General features: G+C 33.3%; 2 protein-coding genes across 3 annotated transcripts in view; one reads left to right on the top strand and one right to left on the bottom strand.

Annotated features, from left to right (window-relative positions):
* Positions 1-712: 712 nt before the first annotated feature.
* On the bottom strand, positions 713-2,121 carry LOC129805419 (delta(3,5)-Delta(2,4)-dienoyl-CoA isomerase, mitochondrial-like). 2 transcript variants are annotated; one of them, XM_055853306.1, is made up of 3 exons: positions 1,871-2,121; positions 1,749-1,793; positions 713-1,686 (listed from the first exon to the last, which is right to left on the bottom strand). In XM_055853306.1, exons 2-3 carry the CDS (start codon positions 1,789-1,791, stop codon positions 827-829), a joined length of 903 nt encoding a protein of 300 aa, XP_055709281.1. In that variant the 5' UTR covers positions 1,792-1,793; positions 1,871-2,121; the 3' UTR covers positions 713-826. The 2 variants fall into 2 exon arrangements, with proteins under 2 accessions (XP_055709281.1, XP_055709280.1); XM_055853305.1 differs by having other exon boundaries at positions 1,749-1,819; positions 1,871-1,888.
* The window catches only part of LOC129805417 (FK506-binding protein 59), a 27,831-nt gene continuing 14,043 nt past the window's right edge, over positions 1,892-15,679 (top strand). Inside the window, exons 1-2 of the mRNA XM_055853303.1 lie at positions 1,892-1,946; positions 12,892-14,061. Coding sequence (XP_055709278.1) covers positions 12,991-14,061 — 1,071 coding nt within the window. The 5' untranslated portion in view covers positions 1,892-1,946; positions 12,892-12,990. The remainder of the gene's footprint in view (positions 1,947-12,891; positions 14,062-15,679) is intronic.

Below are 15,679 nucleotides of genomic sequence, written 5' to 3'. Positions count from 1 at the left end.
TTATATTAGCAAGTCTTGTAAGAGAAATTAGACTGTCTTTGAATATTTCAATTTTTCTCTTATATAGCAAAACAAAAATTCTATTTTATTAAATCAAGTTAATAGAAAATATTTAATAATAATAACTACAGTAGACTCTCGCAAATTCGGCTCTTTTAAGATCGGGCTACTTTTCAATTCGGGCAGCGGTTACATTTGAAAAAAGTTTGTTGTCATTTTGCAAGTTTGATTATGATTATCAAATGAATCAAATATGCTCAAATTTGGCATGGTTTGTCTTAGTTTTGATGTGATTTTGCATTATTGAGGGATTTTCATGCAATTTACGTTATATATGAGTGTGTAAACTCAATATCTATATGCACATGAATAAAAAATCGTTGGATTTCAAAAACTTTGTCGCCCGAATTTCTGTCTAATTCGGCTGACATTTCGGTCCCATATGCATGCCCGAATTTGAGAGAGTCTACTGTAATGTGTTTCAATGAAGTCTATTAGCTTGAAATTACTACAATTAGTGATCCAAACGACGATATTTCAAAACTGTTTTGCTTATAAGTAAAAACTATTGAGAAAGCACGGCAGGAAATTTTTCTTAAAATTTCAATTTTGGGAAATTTCAAAACGGGAAAAATTGCATTATTTTTTATACGTACACCACCTGCAACAATGCACCTCCCTTGGTAGTACGAAATTTTTACAAAGCGAAAAATTGCCCATTCCATTTTGATTTTATTCCCCAAATTTAGTATGATTATCAATACAAAATATAATTAATAAAAATCTCTGTTTTGTAAATTAAAATTCAAACTTTTAGTTGAATATCTTACAATTTAGAAAATTCTGCAGCTTCTCCTTTCGTGGCTGCTGCTGTAACAGCCTTAAGGAAATCCTCGCTCTGGAGGGCCAATGAATTGATCTCCCGAATATGATCAAGTCCTTCTTGAGCTGAACGATTGTAGGAGAAAAGAATGCTTTTCTTGGTGTTCTGAACTGCAACTGGACTCAGTGAGGCAATTTGTCCGGCAGTTTCTAGAGCAAATTTCAGAATATCTTCCTTGGTGCTCAAGATACGATTCACGAGGCCACATTTCAGGGCTTCTTCACTGTCTACTTTCCTTCCAGTGAAACACAATTCCCGCACGAGACTCTGGGAACCAATGACTTTGGGAAGACGTTGGAGAGTTCCTACGTCTGCAGCCATTCCAATTTGCACTTCCTTCACCTGGAACCAGGCATCTGAGCTACAGTAGCGCATGTCAGTGGCTGTAATAAGATCCACTCCTGCTCCTACACAAGCTCCTTGAATTACAGCAATCACAGGCTTTACACAGTTCTCAATGGAAGAGATTGCATCCTGATATTCTCGAATTTTGTGTTCCATAATCCGACCACGACGTCCGACGTCTTCGTGATTGCTCAGTTCTGTGCCCAAAGACATGACACTCATGAGATCTATGCCAGCACAGAAGTTCTTGCCATTCCCGGATAAGACAATCGACCGGCAATCGGAATTTCGGTGCAGATCTGCAAAGCACTCTCCGATGCCTTTCCACATTTCGGCGTTGATGGCATTGCTCCTTTTGGGATTGTCCAGTTCAACGTGATAGACAAAAGGACTGGGAGAGGTGACTTTCAAGTTGGCAAAAGTGGACATGGTACTAAGGGCAGTCTTTACAAAGTTTCCTGGTAAGATTTATTAACAATATAGAATCAATCAAATAAAATATTTAATTCTTATAACTTACTGGATGAGGGAGACGGTAATATACGTGATACGTTACGCAGCATAACTAAAATGCGATGATAAGATGAATATCTTGAGGAAAATTTCAAAATGAAAATTAAGAAAATAAAGCTATAAAATTACAATCAACTTCAGCTGAGGTCTGAGGTCCAATGTCCAAGTCAAAGTGTCCGAACGATCCGAATAATTTAATAAAGAGGTTAGTTTTTAAAAATTAGTCATTTTGCAAACATATTATAATTAATGCATAAAAATTAAATAGATACGCAACGTTCAACGGATAATACTAACAACAAAGAAAAGGAGTTTTTCATTTAAAATTTAAAAACTTATAAAAAATATAAACAATCAATCTAACCTCACTTTTTGTGAATGGCAATAGACGCGAAAATGATTAGGGTTTGTAAATTGCATGAAATTTTCAATATTTCATGAAACGTTGCATAAAAGTTCTATTAGAGTAAGTGTGCTAAATTCCGGCCAGTTTGCAATTTCGGCCACCTTTTTTGTTCCTCGAATTTCCATGAACCTTTAGATTTTACGTACTCTAGAGATTTTACAATGCAAAAGAATAACAAAAAATGTAGCTTCGACAAACGAGATGACGTGAAAAAGACATTGGAAGAATTCCCGAAGGGCAAGGAACTATGAGAATGAAGGTGGCCGACATAGGGTACCAAAGCTACATATGTCTATATTTTTATTCATTTTAAAATGTATTAAGAATTATTTTGGAGTAAATAAAAATGGTAAACTCTTTACAAGGTTCCAAGCAACACTCTTTCAGAAGAAAGAATAAAAAAAATCAATTTGTATTTAAAATATTACATTTCAAACTTGAGACTTTGACGCTTGCATGCAACTATGCCGAAATTTGGCACACTTACCCTAGTGCTTTTGCATTGTGACCTGAGCTAAAATAAAAGCCGAAGTGAATTTGGTGGTGCCTGTTGAGATTCTTCAATGAGCCGCGAAAATTCACGTAGAGAAAATGAGAGTTTTTTTTAATGATAAAATTGCTTAATTCCTTAAGAGTTAAGTTATTTTTCACAAGAAATTCCTTTTAATAATTTAGTTGAATACAGTTATTTGGGATAATTTTGAATAATTGTCGATGTTACAACAAAAACATTGGGATGAAATTTTGAGATGGAAGACTCATATTCTTTTGAGCTGTCTCAAAATTCAGGATAGGTTTGAGAAAAATCTTTATGTACAAGTTGTTTAGTTAATAAGGAATGCAAAAGTATGTATTACAAGAAGGTACACGACCTGCTAATAAGAATAAATTAAAGAAGAAAATATTTTGTCGCATTTTAGAGATTTTTTTGCAACCGCAGCGCCGCCAGACGTTTGTCAAGTGTATTTCAGGGCCTCGGTGTTCTGTTCATTTTATATGGAGCTAAATGAAGCTCTTCCGAAATTCTGATTTGTGGCGGTAGCAGCGCCGACTTGCTTCGGAAAGTCGAAAGGCTTCGCGGTCCTTTCATGAGTGTGTGTATGTGTGTGCATGAAAGCAAGCCGTCGCGTAATTTTTAAGCGAAAATTTGTTTTATAATCGCAAAATAAAGTGTAAATTTGGTAAAATATTAATCAGTGTGATGAAAAATGCGATGCATAGTGTGCTGAGCGACAGAAAGAGACTCCCGAAAGGTGTCATTCCACGGGTAAGTAATGTAGTGCAAAATAGTGTTAAAATCCTCAAATTCTGTGAAATACAACTATATGGTGAACCAAATTATCCAAATTTCTATTAATCAGTGTTCATAGAACCTAGTGAATCTAAGGAAATTGTGAGAAATCTATAAAACAATAGAGAAATAGCGATATTTCGCAGAATCACTTCATAGGCGGGAGAATTCCACGAAATCCCAATAAATTTTTTGTCCGCAGAGTCATAAGACACATCCATAGGACATTTTTCCAATGTTGTAAAAAATTATTGAAAATTTACTAAAAAAAACATTTTCTCTCTCTCGTGAGGAAAACATAATTGTCTTTTTCTTAGTATTTTAACACTTAAAACTCGAAGAAAAAATCATATAAATTCCAAATTGACGTTAATAACAGTACAGGTATTTTTAACCAAAAAATCAAATTTTCACTAATTTTTTATTTAACTTTAATTTAAATATATATGTAAAATAATCGCAATTTAATCGCAATTGAATACTCAATTAATTTAACCTTTTAATGAGTTACGTGGGTCTTTGAATTAAAAAATAAAATCTGTTTGAATAATTGTATAACGTAAAAAGAATAAATTCCCAGAGTTTCAATTCCTTCGAAATAAATCTTTGGAAAATAGAGCTTTTAAAAATTCTTGTCGGTATGGGCGGGCAGTGAAATTTTTTCATAGGATTTTTTAAATTGGCCCTTACGATTTCTTTCAGTTTTGGATATGTTTTGCAGGTAGGGTAAATTAAGCTAATTCAAAACCTGCTTCAAATGGAAATTTTTCGCTACTCCAAATGGAAACATAATTGTTTTCACGATAAATATAGCATTAAATTATTATATTTATGTGTTTTCTATACCAGAGATTTATTATTTAGTTAATTTTGCTCCAAATAAAGCAAAAATCCATTCATATTCACAAATTTTAATTTATTAATTTCTCAAAAAAATGAAAAATGTCGAAAGTGTCGAATCGAATTTTTCATCGAACGACCAATGAAAAACACAATTAGGTAAATGTTGTTTATTGGTGTTGTTTAACATTTAATGTCACATTTCAGGCTAATTTTAGTTAAATTAAATGCTAATCTTTATTGTTAACGGTATGTGAAGTTTTCAAATCAAATAATTACCTATTTCGTGAACAAAAAGGGTTTTTCTAAAGTGTCTGCAAATGCTTCAATAGGAAGCCCTGGAAATATGATTTTTTCGGAGAGATTTTCCTATTGTTGTTGATGGGAAAGGAGAAAAGACCGGGAATAAGAACAAATCCTGGACTCAAGAGCAACTCAACAAGGTTTTGGAAGCCTTTCGTTGCGGTTCCACTTACACTATTTGAGACGCTCAGAGCAAGAGTGGTCTCCTTTGTATGCATTTCCATATTAAAACGGTCCACTTTTGCACTGAGCGTCTCATTTGTCTCCAATTAGAAACTTTCCCTTGTCTCCATTTGGATTAATATATTTCCAATAGAAGCATTTTACACTCGTGTATTTTTCTTGTATTTACGAAGTTTTCAAATTATATCTAAAGAATTTTCACTAACAGTAACGTTCTAGAAGAGTCAAGGAGCAAATTTATGTAACTTTCTTCAGAAAAAATATGAACTTAATGTGTTGAATCTTCTGTCAAAGTTAAAGCGTCTGCAAATGATTTTGAATTAGGACATTAACCCTAGTCTAGCTGAACATTTCGTTCTTAGACACCTATCACCGGAAAATTCGCCATCTTGAATTATTCAAGGTCAAAAGCCTAATTTTCACCTGATTTGGTCAATTAACTAATTAAGAGGTTAATGATATTTTGAAACCCTCTTGAACAATTTTCATGAAAATGGTTTTGTGGCGACTTATAGACAAATTTAATTCGACAATAATTTTATATGCACCAGAAAAATTTGTGAAAAGGAATATAAGGCAGAGCTCTCAAAGGTCAACCACTTTGGAAGGCTCATTTTTGAACAGATTTGGTTAAATTTGGATTTTTTGGAAAGGTATTGCAATTTCGAACCCGGCTGCATGGGTCTTTATCGGTAATAAACCGGTTAAGTACCGATTTATGAATAATTTTACATCCCCAATAATTAAAATTCCCTAAAAATAATGCTTTTCCGGTTTTTCTCAAAATTGGCCCAAGCTTTTTCAAAGATTTTTGTATATGTTTTAGAGCTGGTCCAGGCGAATATTTCCCCCAAACATACCTATGACCGGAAAATTCGCCATTTGGAATTATTGAAGGTCAAAGGCCAACCACTTTGGAAGGCTCATTTTTCTTTTTGCTTAAATTTTGATTTTTTAGAAAAGTATTGCAAATTAGAACCCGGCTGCATCTATCTTCATCGGTAATGAATGGATTAAGAACCGATTTTTTGATTTTCAAATGCTTTTGTGATTTATGAATCAATTTGATCTGTAGTAGATCAGTGATTCCAAAAGATTATGCAAAAAGCTAATTCACCGTGAACTCTATTTCGTGAGTTCAAGCATTCTGCAAAGCTGGGACGCTTTGCCATCTCTTTTTTATTAATAAATTTCATTTTATTAAGTATGTTCAATTAATGTCCTTTTTCATGCCTAACGGCATTATCACACTTGCACATTAAAATTTTAATGTGATTCACATTAATTGTCGCTTGTGAGCGTCCAAATATGTTATTTGAGTCTTTGAGTCACTTGATATTTAGGGCGTTTCTATTTATTGATAAAGAAGTGGACTTGGGCTGCAAAAATAAGTTTAAATTTACCTAAAGCATAAATATTTTTCACATTAAAAAATTAAAGAGAAAATAGCATTAATTTTTCGCATTAATGCTATAAAAATCAATTTATATCAAATTTTGCGGGCCAAGTCTACCTTTTTATCAACAAATAGATCAAATTTTGAATATAAAATGATTCAAACACATAAAGTACACATTTGGACTCTCACCAGCGACAATTAATGTGAATCATATTAAAATTTTAATGTGCAAGTGTGATAACACAGTAAGAGTTTAAATTTAATATACTTCCTTTTTAATATTTTGAAAAAAAAATAAGAGAAAAAATATGGTTTTTTTACTTCGAGGTTTGCGTAAACCCTTTCTTAAAGATTAATGAGTTATTTGGCATATACAACCTGAGAAAGAGCTTGTCCACCGTTTTCCTCTGGAGGTTGGTCACCAACGCTAAGACGGCGGTGGACGCTAAAAACCACGTAGTCTATCTCTATGTAAGGGGATCTCGAATGTATCTTTATAAATAAATAAATAGTTTGTTGTCTATAGTAAAGAAAAATCGAACACCGGTGGCCCATTCTGATTAATAATTTTTATACTTGCTTTATGTATTTTATTGACCTTATTACGTATAAAAGAATTAAAAAAAAAAGAAATGGTAAATCCTCCCAGCTTTGCGTATACTTGAACTCACGAGATAGAGCTTTCCGTGAATTAGATATTGTTCTACATGGTCTTTTGGTACTTACCTGTCTACTAGAGATTAAATATTAAATTGATTCAAAAATCACAAAAGCATTTCAAAAACAAAAATTGATAAAGAAATGATAATTTTTATAATACTTTGGCATTAGTTACAAGCATACGAATATACAAATAATGTAAATACGAGAAAGATATGTCATTTATGGATATTTAAGCGATTCATTACTTATTTCAAGACATTTCCAAAAAATCCATATTGAATCAAATCGTTTGAAAAACCCTCTATAATAGTTAAACTTATATCTTTGAATGGTGATTTTTTGGTCACATATGTTTGGACGAAATGTTCACGTGGAATATGTCCAAAGCCTTCAAATAAATGATGTAATTTCAGAACGAAGCAAGTTGCACAGTCTAGTGCATTTTAAAAATATGTAAATTTTTTTTATGTATAGTAAGGTGGGTAACTGGATCGTTTTCCGTAGAGTGCTACTTAAACGCTAGTTTTTGGACTGATAAAATTCTTTTTTACTTCTTCTAAATCCATAGAATTATGCACTGTTTCATTCAGAAACATAATATAAATAAATATCAAAAATATTAACGAAAATTTATAAAATAATGATAAATACTGAAAAAAATCAGCATGCACTAACTGGGTCGCCTTTTGAGTAATTCACTTTTAATTAAACCTTTGGATTTTAAATACTTTTTTTCACAAGGATAAGAACAATAATTGTTTTCAATCAACCAGCTTTCATTAGCGAAAATATCACTGCTAAAAAATTTTTAGTGCAGAACCCAGCTGGCACAAGTTTAAATGAGTCGATTACACTCACTTATTTAATGGAAATAAATAATAATTTTGCTTTTTTCAAAGTTGAATTGTTATATTATCATGTTACTGTAGTGAGTATATTACGGAAATAAAAATAAAAATATTATTTTAAGTGGATTAGGCATAAACGATCCAAATAGCGAAGCGCCCGGATTAGCTTAGCACACTTGACTATAGTACAAATTAATGTAAATACATGTCTATATATGTATATATGTTCCATTTTTTTTTTGCAGAAAAAGACATATTGTTAGAACCGTCAGGGAATCTGTAAGGGCGGAGCCCTCAATGCAATCGCGTGGATGAGCGCCTTGGCCACCAGAGATTTCTCCAGAACCCTCAGCGTTCCTCCTAACGATCTATACACTACGACGATCCGTAGGGGTAACTCACAGGCTAACACTAGGAACACTCTTAGGAGAAATCGGCGCCGTTCCGAGAGACATCTATGATGTCAAATTCAAATACCAACGGGGGGTCTAACCGTTGGGGAGAAGCTAGTGCTAACAATATTTTATTAAGAAATGACTAAAATGTATAATAAAAATATAAGAACACCAAAATGCTTTATATATATTTTTTTTTATTATTTTCAAAACCAGTTAAAAGTAGTTTAAGTTTTCCATTTCCCCATTAATAAAAATTGATCCACTTTAAGGAAAAAAAGATACAATGAAAAGAAATTTAAATATGTTTCATTATTTTATAAGAAATTATAAAATAATTTTTCTTAATTGTTTTTTTTTTATATTTGTCAAAATCGTTAAAAACGCACTGAATTTTCGATTTCTGGATAAATAGAAATTGATTCACTCTAAGAAAAAAGACATAATGTGAAGAAATTGAAAAATGTGATCCACTTTTGTTTTAAAGAAAAAATGTATTTTATTAAAATATAAATATATAAAAACATTAAATGCTTTTTTTTCTTTTTTAATATTTTCCAGACTTTGAAATCAGACTTAATTTTCCATTTCTGCTTAAATGGAAATATATTTAGATATTTTTTATTGCTCAAAGTTTTAGGTTTTGCAATATTGATTCAATTTACACAAAATCAAATCAAAATCTTGTTGTTGGCATTTGAATTTTTGAGACTTCTTTAAAAAACTCAACTTAGTGTTAGTCAGCACAACGCATAATAAATTTATTAAGAATCATAAAACCATATTGTTAACAGGTGAGTATAACTCCAAATTAACTGAAAAAATTTTGAAAACAATTTTTATTTCAAAATTTGTTGATTTTTGGAAAAAATACCTTTCTTAATATTTCCTTCATTGCCTTTTAGACAATCCTCCCAAACATAAAGGGAACTTTACATTAATTGCTTTAAAAAAACAAAAAAAGGAGATGTATTCTTAAATATTTCAAGATTCATGCAATATCTCAAGCACAAAATAATTCGTATTGCACTTTATCTTCTAATTAAAAAGAAGAATTAATGTTAAATTTCTATTGGAAATGATATTTCACGAAAAAAATTTGTTTTTCAAATTAATATAATAGAAGAACATTCCTAAGAAAATTCCATGGACATTCCAAAAAAATTCCACTTCTGATTATTTACTGGGTTTCATACAAAAGTAAATGGCAAAAATGTAAAAATCTTGACGAAATGTGCTCAAATTAATCTTATAAGTATTAATTCTTTAAATCATTATCATTAAGAGCAATTAATGAACACAATATAACTCAAATTGAACGCAATGGTTGATTCAATTGCGTAATATTGAAGTATACACTCAAATATGCTGTGTGTTGATACGCATTTTTTTCGGAACGAGTACCACAGCCTAAACAAGACCTCAGACTTTTATTATATTTTGCATAATGATGGATTATTAGATCCACTTTTGATAAGTCAAAACCATATTTTGATAAGAACCATAGTTTTTAAACTACAAGCCCTAACGTTTAAAAATTTAGCTCTTTTCTATAAGAGTAAGCGAGATGGAGAAGTGAAATAAAAAATGGCTTCAACTCCGAAGCCCCAATCGCGAGGCCCTGGTGTATTTCTGCAAGATTCAAGTACAGTAGAGTCTTCTAAATTCGAACGCTCGGGGGGTATTTTTGACATTTCTCACCTCCCAAATTCGAACGATTTTTTCAAAACTAACGAAATTTGTGTGAGATTAAATTGTACTTTAAATCAAATTCTCGTACTTTCTCGGAAGTTTTTGTGGTAACATACTTCCTTTTCATTTTACACGACTATAATGTATGTAAACATTCAGGAAGAAGCACATAAATATGATTTTCATTCACCTACCTAGAATATACGTACGGACCTTCTAACATAACCTCACAATTGACATTTTGAATCCAAACGGCGTTCGAATTTGAGAGATTCAGATTTGAGAGACTCTACTGTAAAAGGGTGTGTAGTGAAGAGCTACCCATCTTCCGACAAAGATATCAAGAAGACAATTTCTTTTTATGTGACTTTCTTTCTATTATGTCCTTTTTATGCAAAAATATTCATCATGGTACCGTGAATAAGCGGGATTAGTGTTACCAGCACAGCTATTTGCAATTTCCATTAAAATTATCAACACAAAATTTTCGATATTACACGACTTTTAACGAGCTCAGGTCTGTTTACAACAAGAAAAAAATCAACCAATGATAAAAAAAAAACTCTTCTCGAAATTGTGAATAACTAAATAGTGGAATAAACACAACATAAAGTATGCTGCTTTCCATTTAGTTTTCGAAATTGCGAAAAGAAAATTACACGAAAATTTGAGAAAAACTACAATAAAAATATTATGATTAAGGAAATCTATGAATAATGATCAACTAAAAACTTATACTTATCCTACATTTGAGCGATGTTAACATGAGATTCATCCTATTCTCTTTTACAACTTACAATGGCGCACAAAATACAGTGCCCGCTTCGTTATCCGGATGATTGAGAGACAATATGACAGATGTCCGCTTCGTAATCCGGATGGATTTTTTGAATTTGTTCAACGTCTCGAAAATATAATACAAGTTTTTTTTGTATGATTAGCATAAGAGTATTAAAGAAGCATAAAAACATAATTAGAGAATTCTATCCTATTATACTTCATTTATTAAACAAATACCTCACAGAATAATTCATTTTCATTGCTAAACACACATTTATACATGACCTCAAAATTATTTTAAATGTAACCGTCGGTAACTCGTCCGGATTACGGCGATCCGGATTAGAGGTCGGACACTGAAATAGAATAGCTTCTGGAAACATCACATTCATGTTTGTGACTTTTTTTCTTATTGGGCTGAAAGAATTTTGACGTAGAAATGTTTAAATAATTACCTTACGTCTAAAAAATTCAGTTCTATCTGTCTAAAATGATCCTAGTATTCCACCGCAAAGTATTCTACGGAAAAATTGAATAAGGAAATACGGAAATAATTTAAAGATGTCCAGGTAAGTCCTGGCAAAGTTAGAAACAGATTTTAATCAATAGAGTTACTTAGGAGGACGAATATATTATTATATTTAAATTTATATAAATCATTATAAAACCATAATGAATTTGAAAATTGATCAGGAAAAAGTTATTTTAAAATTCACTTATATTTTATTTATTCATAACAAAATTGGGTGAAAAATTGGCCGTCCAGAGTTGTTGAACTTTGACTTTGAATAATTCAAAATTTCTATAATTCCGATGAAAGTTGTTAAAACAAAAAAAAAATTTTTAAAAAATATTTTATCTATTGAATCAAACTGTGTTATTGCTGAACTTGCTTTGGAAGAATTTCGGTTCGACAGAATGTAGCAGGAAATAGACGGAGACACTGAACCTTTCTTGATTTTCACAATTTTATTCTCTACGACGTTTCGAGGATGGATGTCCTCTTCATCAGGTATCGAATATGGCAGAGAAAATCACGTACAGGTGGGTGTTGTTACACTGCACTTGAACTTTGATCACGAATTGATCCGTGATGTTCACCATTCGACTGACTGACACAGAATCTGTGTCAGTCAGTCGAATGGTGAACATCACGGATCAATTCGTGATCAAAGTTCAAGTGCAGTGTAACAACACCCACCTGTACGTGATTTTCCCTGCCATATTCGATACCTGATGAAGAGGACATCCATCCTCGAAACGTCGTAGAGAATAAAATTGTGAAAATCAAGAAAGGTTCAGTGTCTCCGTCTATTTCCTGAACTTGCTTTGTGTTTACATTCGTTTCAAAGCAGTTAGCACAATTGCTGATCCAACCGACTATTTATTGGAAATGGATTTATTAGTCTTAAAAAAAAATTTCCCCTATCAATCTGGGTAGAAACGTATTTTTTTTGACGAAAATCGCTTCTAGTGTGCACAGGCCATTAGAATGTCGCAGGAATCTTCCGAAATGAAAAACAATAGAAAATTGGTATTTTTGTTGAGTATATTTGCACGACGTTTTTTGACAATTTGTTATACTGTTTGATTTTGTGCCTCGGGCTTTAAAATGTTAATGAATATTTTACTTTACACTCCATATGATCCAACATAAATCGTACGGTTTGTGAAAAACAACGAATTAAAGAATAGTTCTAGAGAATATTTTTGTTATTGATGTGGTAAATATGAATAGACCTTGCTGTAGACTATCTTTTATCTTCGATAGTTTTGAGGTCCAGCTTCGATGGTAAGTTGGGGAAAGATTGTATTTAAATTTGAAATTAATTATCGCACCGCGGTTAGCGGTTTGAATTATTATTTATTTTTTAAACATTTAATTTGTAAAAGAATTTTTCTTGATATTCTAGAAAACGTGTTTTTGAAGAAGGAGATATGGGATCGAGGGAGTGAGAGTAAAATTAAGATTTTATAATGATTATAGGGTTGACTTATAGCGGGTTCTTTCGACGAACACCTCAAAACGCTATCGCTTCATAAAATGCTTCTTAAAATGAACTATTTGCTGAATATAGAACATTTCCCTTGATCATTAGTTAGAATTTTTAAAATTACTTTCCCTTTCATATTTACATTCACAAAGATTATTAATTTTTTTAATTGTATTTAGCATTTTCATAAAAAAATTAGAAAAATTCTATGAACTTATTTTACAATTGGCTCAGTTACCTGTGATTTTATTTTTATGTAACAAAAATATCTTAAGCCAATTCTTTACAATATTTCAACTCATTTGAAAGTTTCACGAAATTTTACATCCCTGAATTGTGCTTCGTGAATCTTCCAGAAAAATCGAGCGGCTTTATTCGCGGAAGAGACTCTGAGTTGAGCTCAGACATTGTTTACCCATCGCCAGAGTATCCAGATCTCCTGAGAATTTGTGAAAATGACTGACCCCAGTGTGACTGAGGAGCTTGATCTGTCCGGAGATGGAGGTGTCAAGAAGAAAATCCTGAAAGAAGGAGTCGGAGATGAACTGCCCTCGAAGGGCTGTCGAGTATCTCTGCATTACACCGGAACTCTCCTCGATGGGACTCAGTTTGACTCGAGTGTGGAACGAGGGGTTCCCTTTGAGTTTGAACTGGGCCGGGAGAGTGTCATTAAGGCCTTCGATATGGGCGTAGCAACGATGCGGAAGGGTGAAAAGTGCATCCTGACATGTGCTCCGGAATATGCCTATGGCTCTGCCGGGAGTGGTCCCAATATCCCTCCAAATGCCACACTGCAATTTGAGCTGGAGATGCTGAGTTGGGAATTGGAAGATCTCAGTCCGGGACATAACAAAGGCATCCTGAGGGCAGTGGTGAAGGCGAGTGAGAAAAAACGAACACCCAATGAATTTGCCCACGTGCACGTGCATCTCGTGGGAAAGCATGAGGAGCGAGTGTTTGAGGATCGGGAGGTTAAGTTTGATCTCGGCATGGGGACTGACTTTGGAGTGGTGTCAGGAGTGGAAATAGCTCTTGAAAAGTTCCGTCAATACGAAACATCCCGTCTCATTCTCAAGCCTGAATTTGCTTTTGGATCTCAGGGTAATCAGGAATTTGGTATCCCACCAAATGCCACTGTGGAGTACACAGTGACTCTGAAGGAGTTTGAGCGTGCCCAGGATACCTGGTTGCTGGACAAGGAAGAAAGTCTGCAACAGGCTCAGTTGTTCAAGGACAAAGGGGCCAAGTACATCAAGGAGGAAAAATACCAAGTGGCCATTAAAATGCTCAATCGCAGCAACGATTACCTCTCGAATTGCTCAGCCGAAGATGCTAAAGTCCTCAAGACTGCCGTATTCCTGAACAAGGCTCTCTGCTACCAGAAACTGGATGACCATTTAGAAGTCAAAATGGCCTGCGACAGTGTCCTGGAGATGAACAATAAGTCCGTTAAGGCGTACTATCGCAGGGGACAGGCTCAGATGGCTTTGGGATTCTTGGAGAAGGCCCTGGAGGACTTCAAAGAGGTTAGTGACATAATTTTTATTCATTACATTTTTTTCTGAACAGAAGTTCGGGTCGATTTTTTACTTCCAAAATTCAATTTACAATCGAACTTGCACGCATTCCGAGTTGCAAGAACTTTAAGGTTTTCTGTTAAAAATCTCAGCTGCCATAAGCTTTTATGGGCTTATTACGGGAGACCGGGGTAGAAATAGCCAGAAAATGAAATTCTTCATTGCGTATAATTTGTAAAAGGGGTAGCAAAGCGTCCAAGGCTGTGCGAGCTGCTCGAACTCCCGAGAAGGATATCTGCCTTATATCTTTTTCGGAATTTTTTTGGATGGTTAGTGTAAGTGTGCCAAATTTCGGCATAGTTGCATGCAAGCGCCAAAGTCTCAAGTTTGAAATGTAATATCTTTTAAAACCTTATAGACAGTTTATCGGCTTCATTTACTTGAAAATCGTTCTTAATACATTTTAAAATGAATAAATATGTAGACATAACTTTGGTGCCATATTTCGGCCACTTTCATTCTCATTTCCTTGCCCTTCCAGAATTCTTCCAATGTCTTTTTCCATCTCGATTGTCAAAGCTACATTTTTTGTTATTCTGTGTTGCATTGTATAATCTCTAGAGTATCTAAAAACTAAGAATTTATGGAAATTCGAGGAACAAAAAAGGTGGCCGGAATTGCAAGCTGGCCGGAATTTCGCACACTTACCCTATACAAAATTAATTTCGATTAATTTGTCCATAAAATACCACAAAACCATCATGAGGTTGAAAATTGTGCAAGAATTAATTTAAAAAAAAATTAATATTTTAATTAATTTAATTTGAACAAATCGATTGAAAAGTAGGCCCTTTGACCTTGAATAATTCGAGATGGCGATTTCTTAAATCGGTATGGCCAATTTTGCGCAAATTTAGAAAAAAAACATTTTTGACGTATTTTAGAAAGATAAGGAAAGCATAAAAGAGGAGAGAGGAAAAAGAAAGAATAGCTTCGAGATTATGTCATTTTAGGTCATCAAAATCCATAAGTCAATATCTCTTACCGTTTGAATTTTATATGGGTCAAGAGACTGAAAAAACGCGAAAAATGTATTTTTAAAATAGATCTATAACCGTTACTTTACAGATCCATCACCGATTGTGACCGATGCGGTCGGGTTCAGAATTAAAAGATTTTTCAAAAATGTCCAAATTTGTCCAAGTTCGTTGAAAATTAGGCCCTCCAGGATGGTTGACTTTAACCTTCAATAATTAAAGATGGCGAATTTTCCGGTGATTGGTGTCTAAGGACGAAATGTTCAGCTGGACTACCTCCAAAACATATTTTGCAAAATTAGAAAAACCTAATTTTTGACCTAATTTTGGGGTTAGGGAACGCATGAAGGGGGAGGGGAAAACAAAGAGATTACTTTCGAGATAATGTCATTTGAGGGGTCATCTCCTCAAATGACCGAAAGTTGATATCTCTTACAATTTGAATTTTATATTACACTGAGAGAAATCAGAAAAAGTTAAAATAACATTCCGCAAATGTTAATTTTACCCTGCAGTATTGATCCGAAAACGGTGTAAATATTACCCTTAGGTGTATTGGGGGTTAAAGTTACCCTTTTTTCCATGTTGAT

Source organism: Phlebotomus papatasi, chromosome 3 (assembly GCF_024763615.1).
Source record: "Phlebotomus papatasi isolate M1 chromosome 3, Ppap_2.1, whole genome shotgun sequence".
Lineage (NCBI taxonomy): Eukaryota > Metazoa > Arthropoda > Insecta > Diptera > Psychodidae > Phlebotomus > Phlebotomus papatasi.
This window is presented reverse-complemented; position numbering and strand designations above follow the sequence as displayed.

Coding starts and splice junctions, on each gene's coding strand:
- LOC129805419 (XM_055853306.1), bottom strand. CDS start 1,791: ATGCTGCGTAACGTATCACGTATATTACCGTCTCCCTCATCCA. Junction 1,687..1,748: donor ATTACCGTCTCCCTCATCCA/GTAAGTTATAAG, acceptor AAATCTTACCAG/GAAACTTTGTAAAGACTGCC.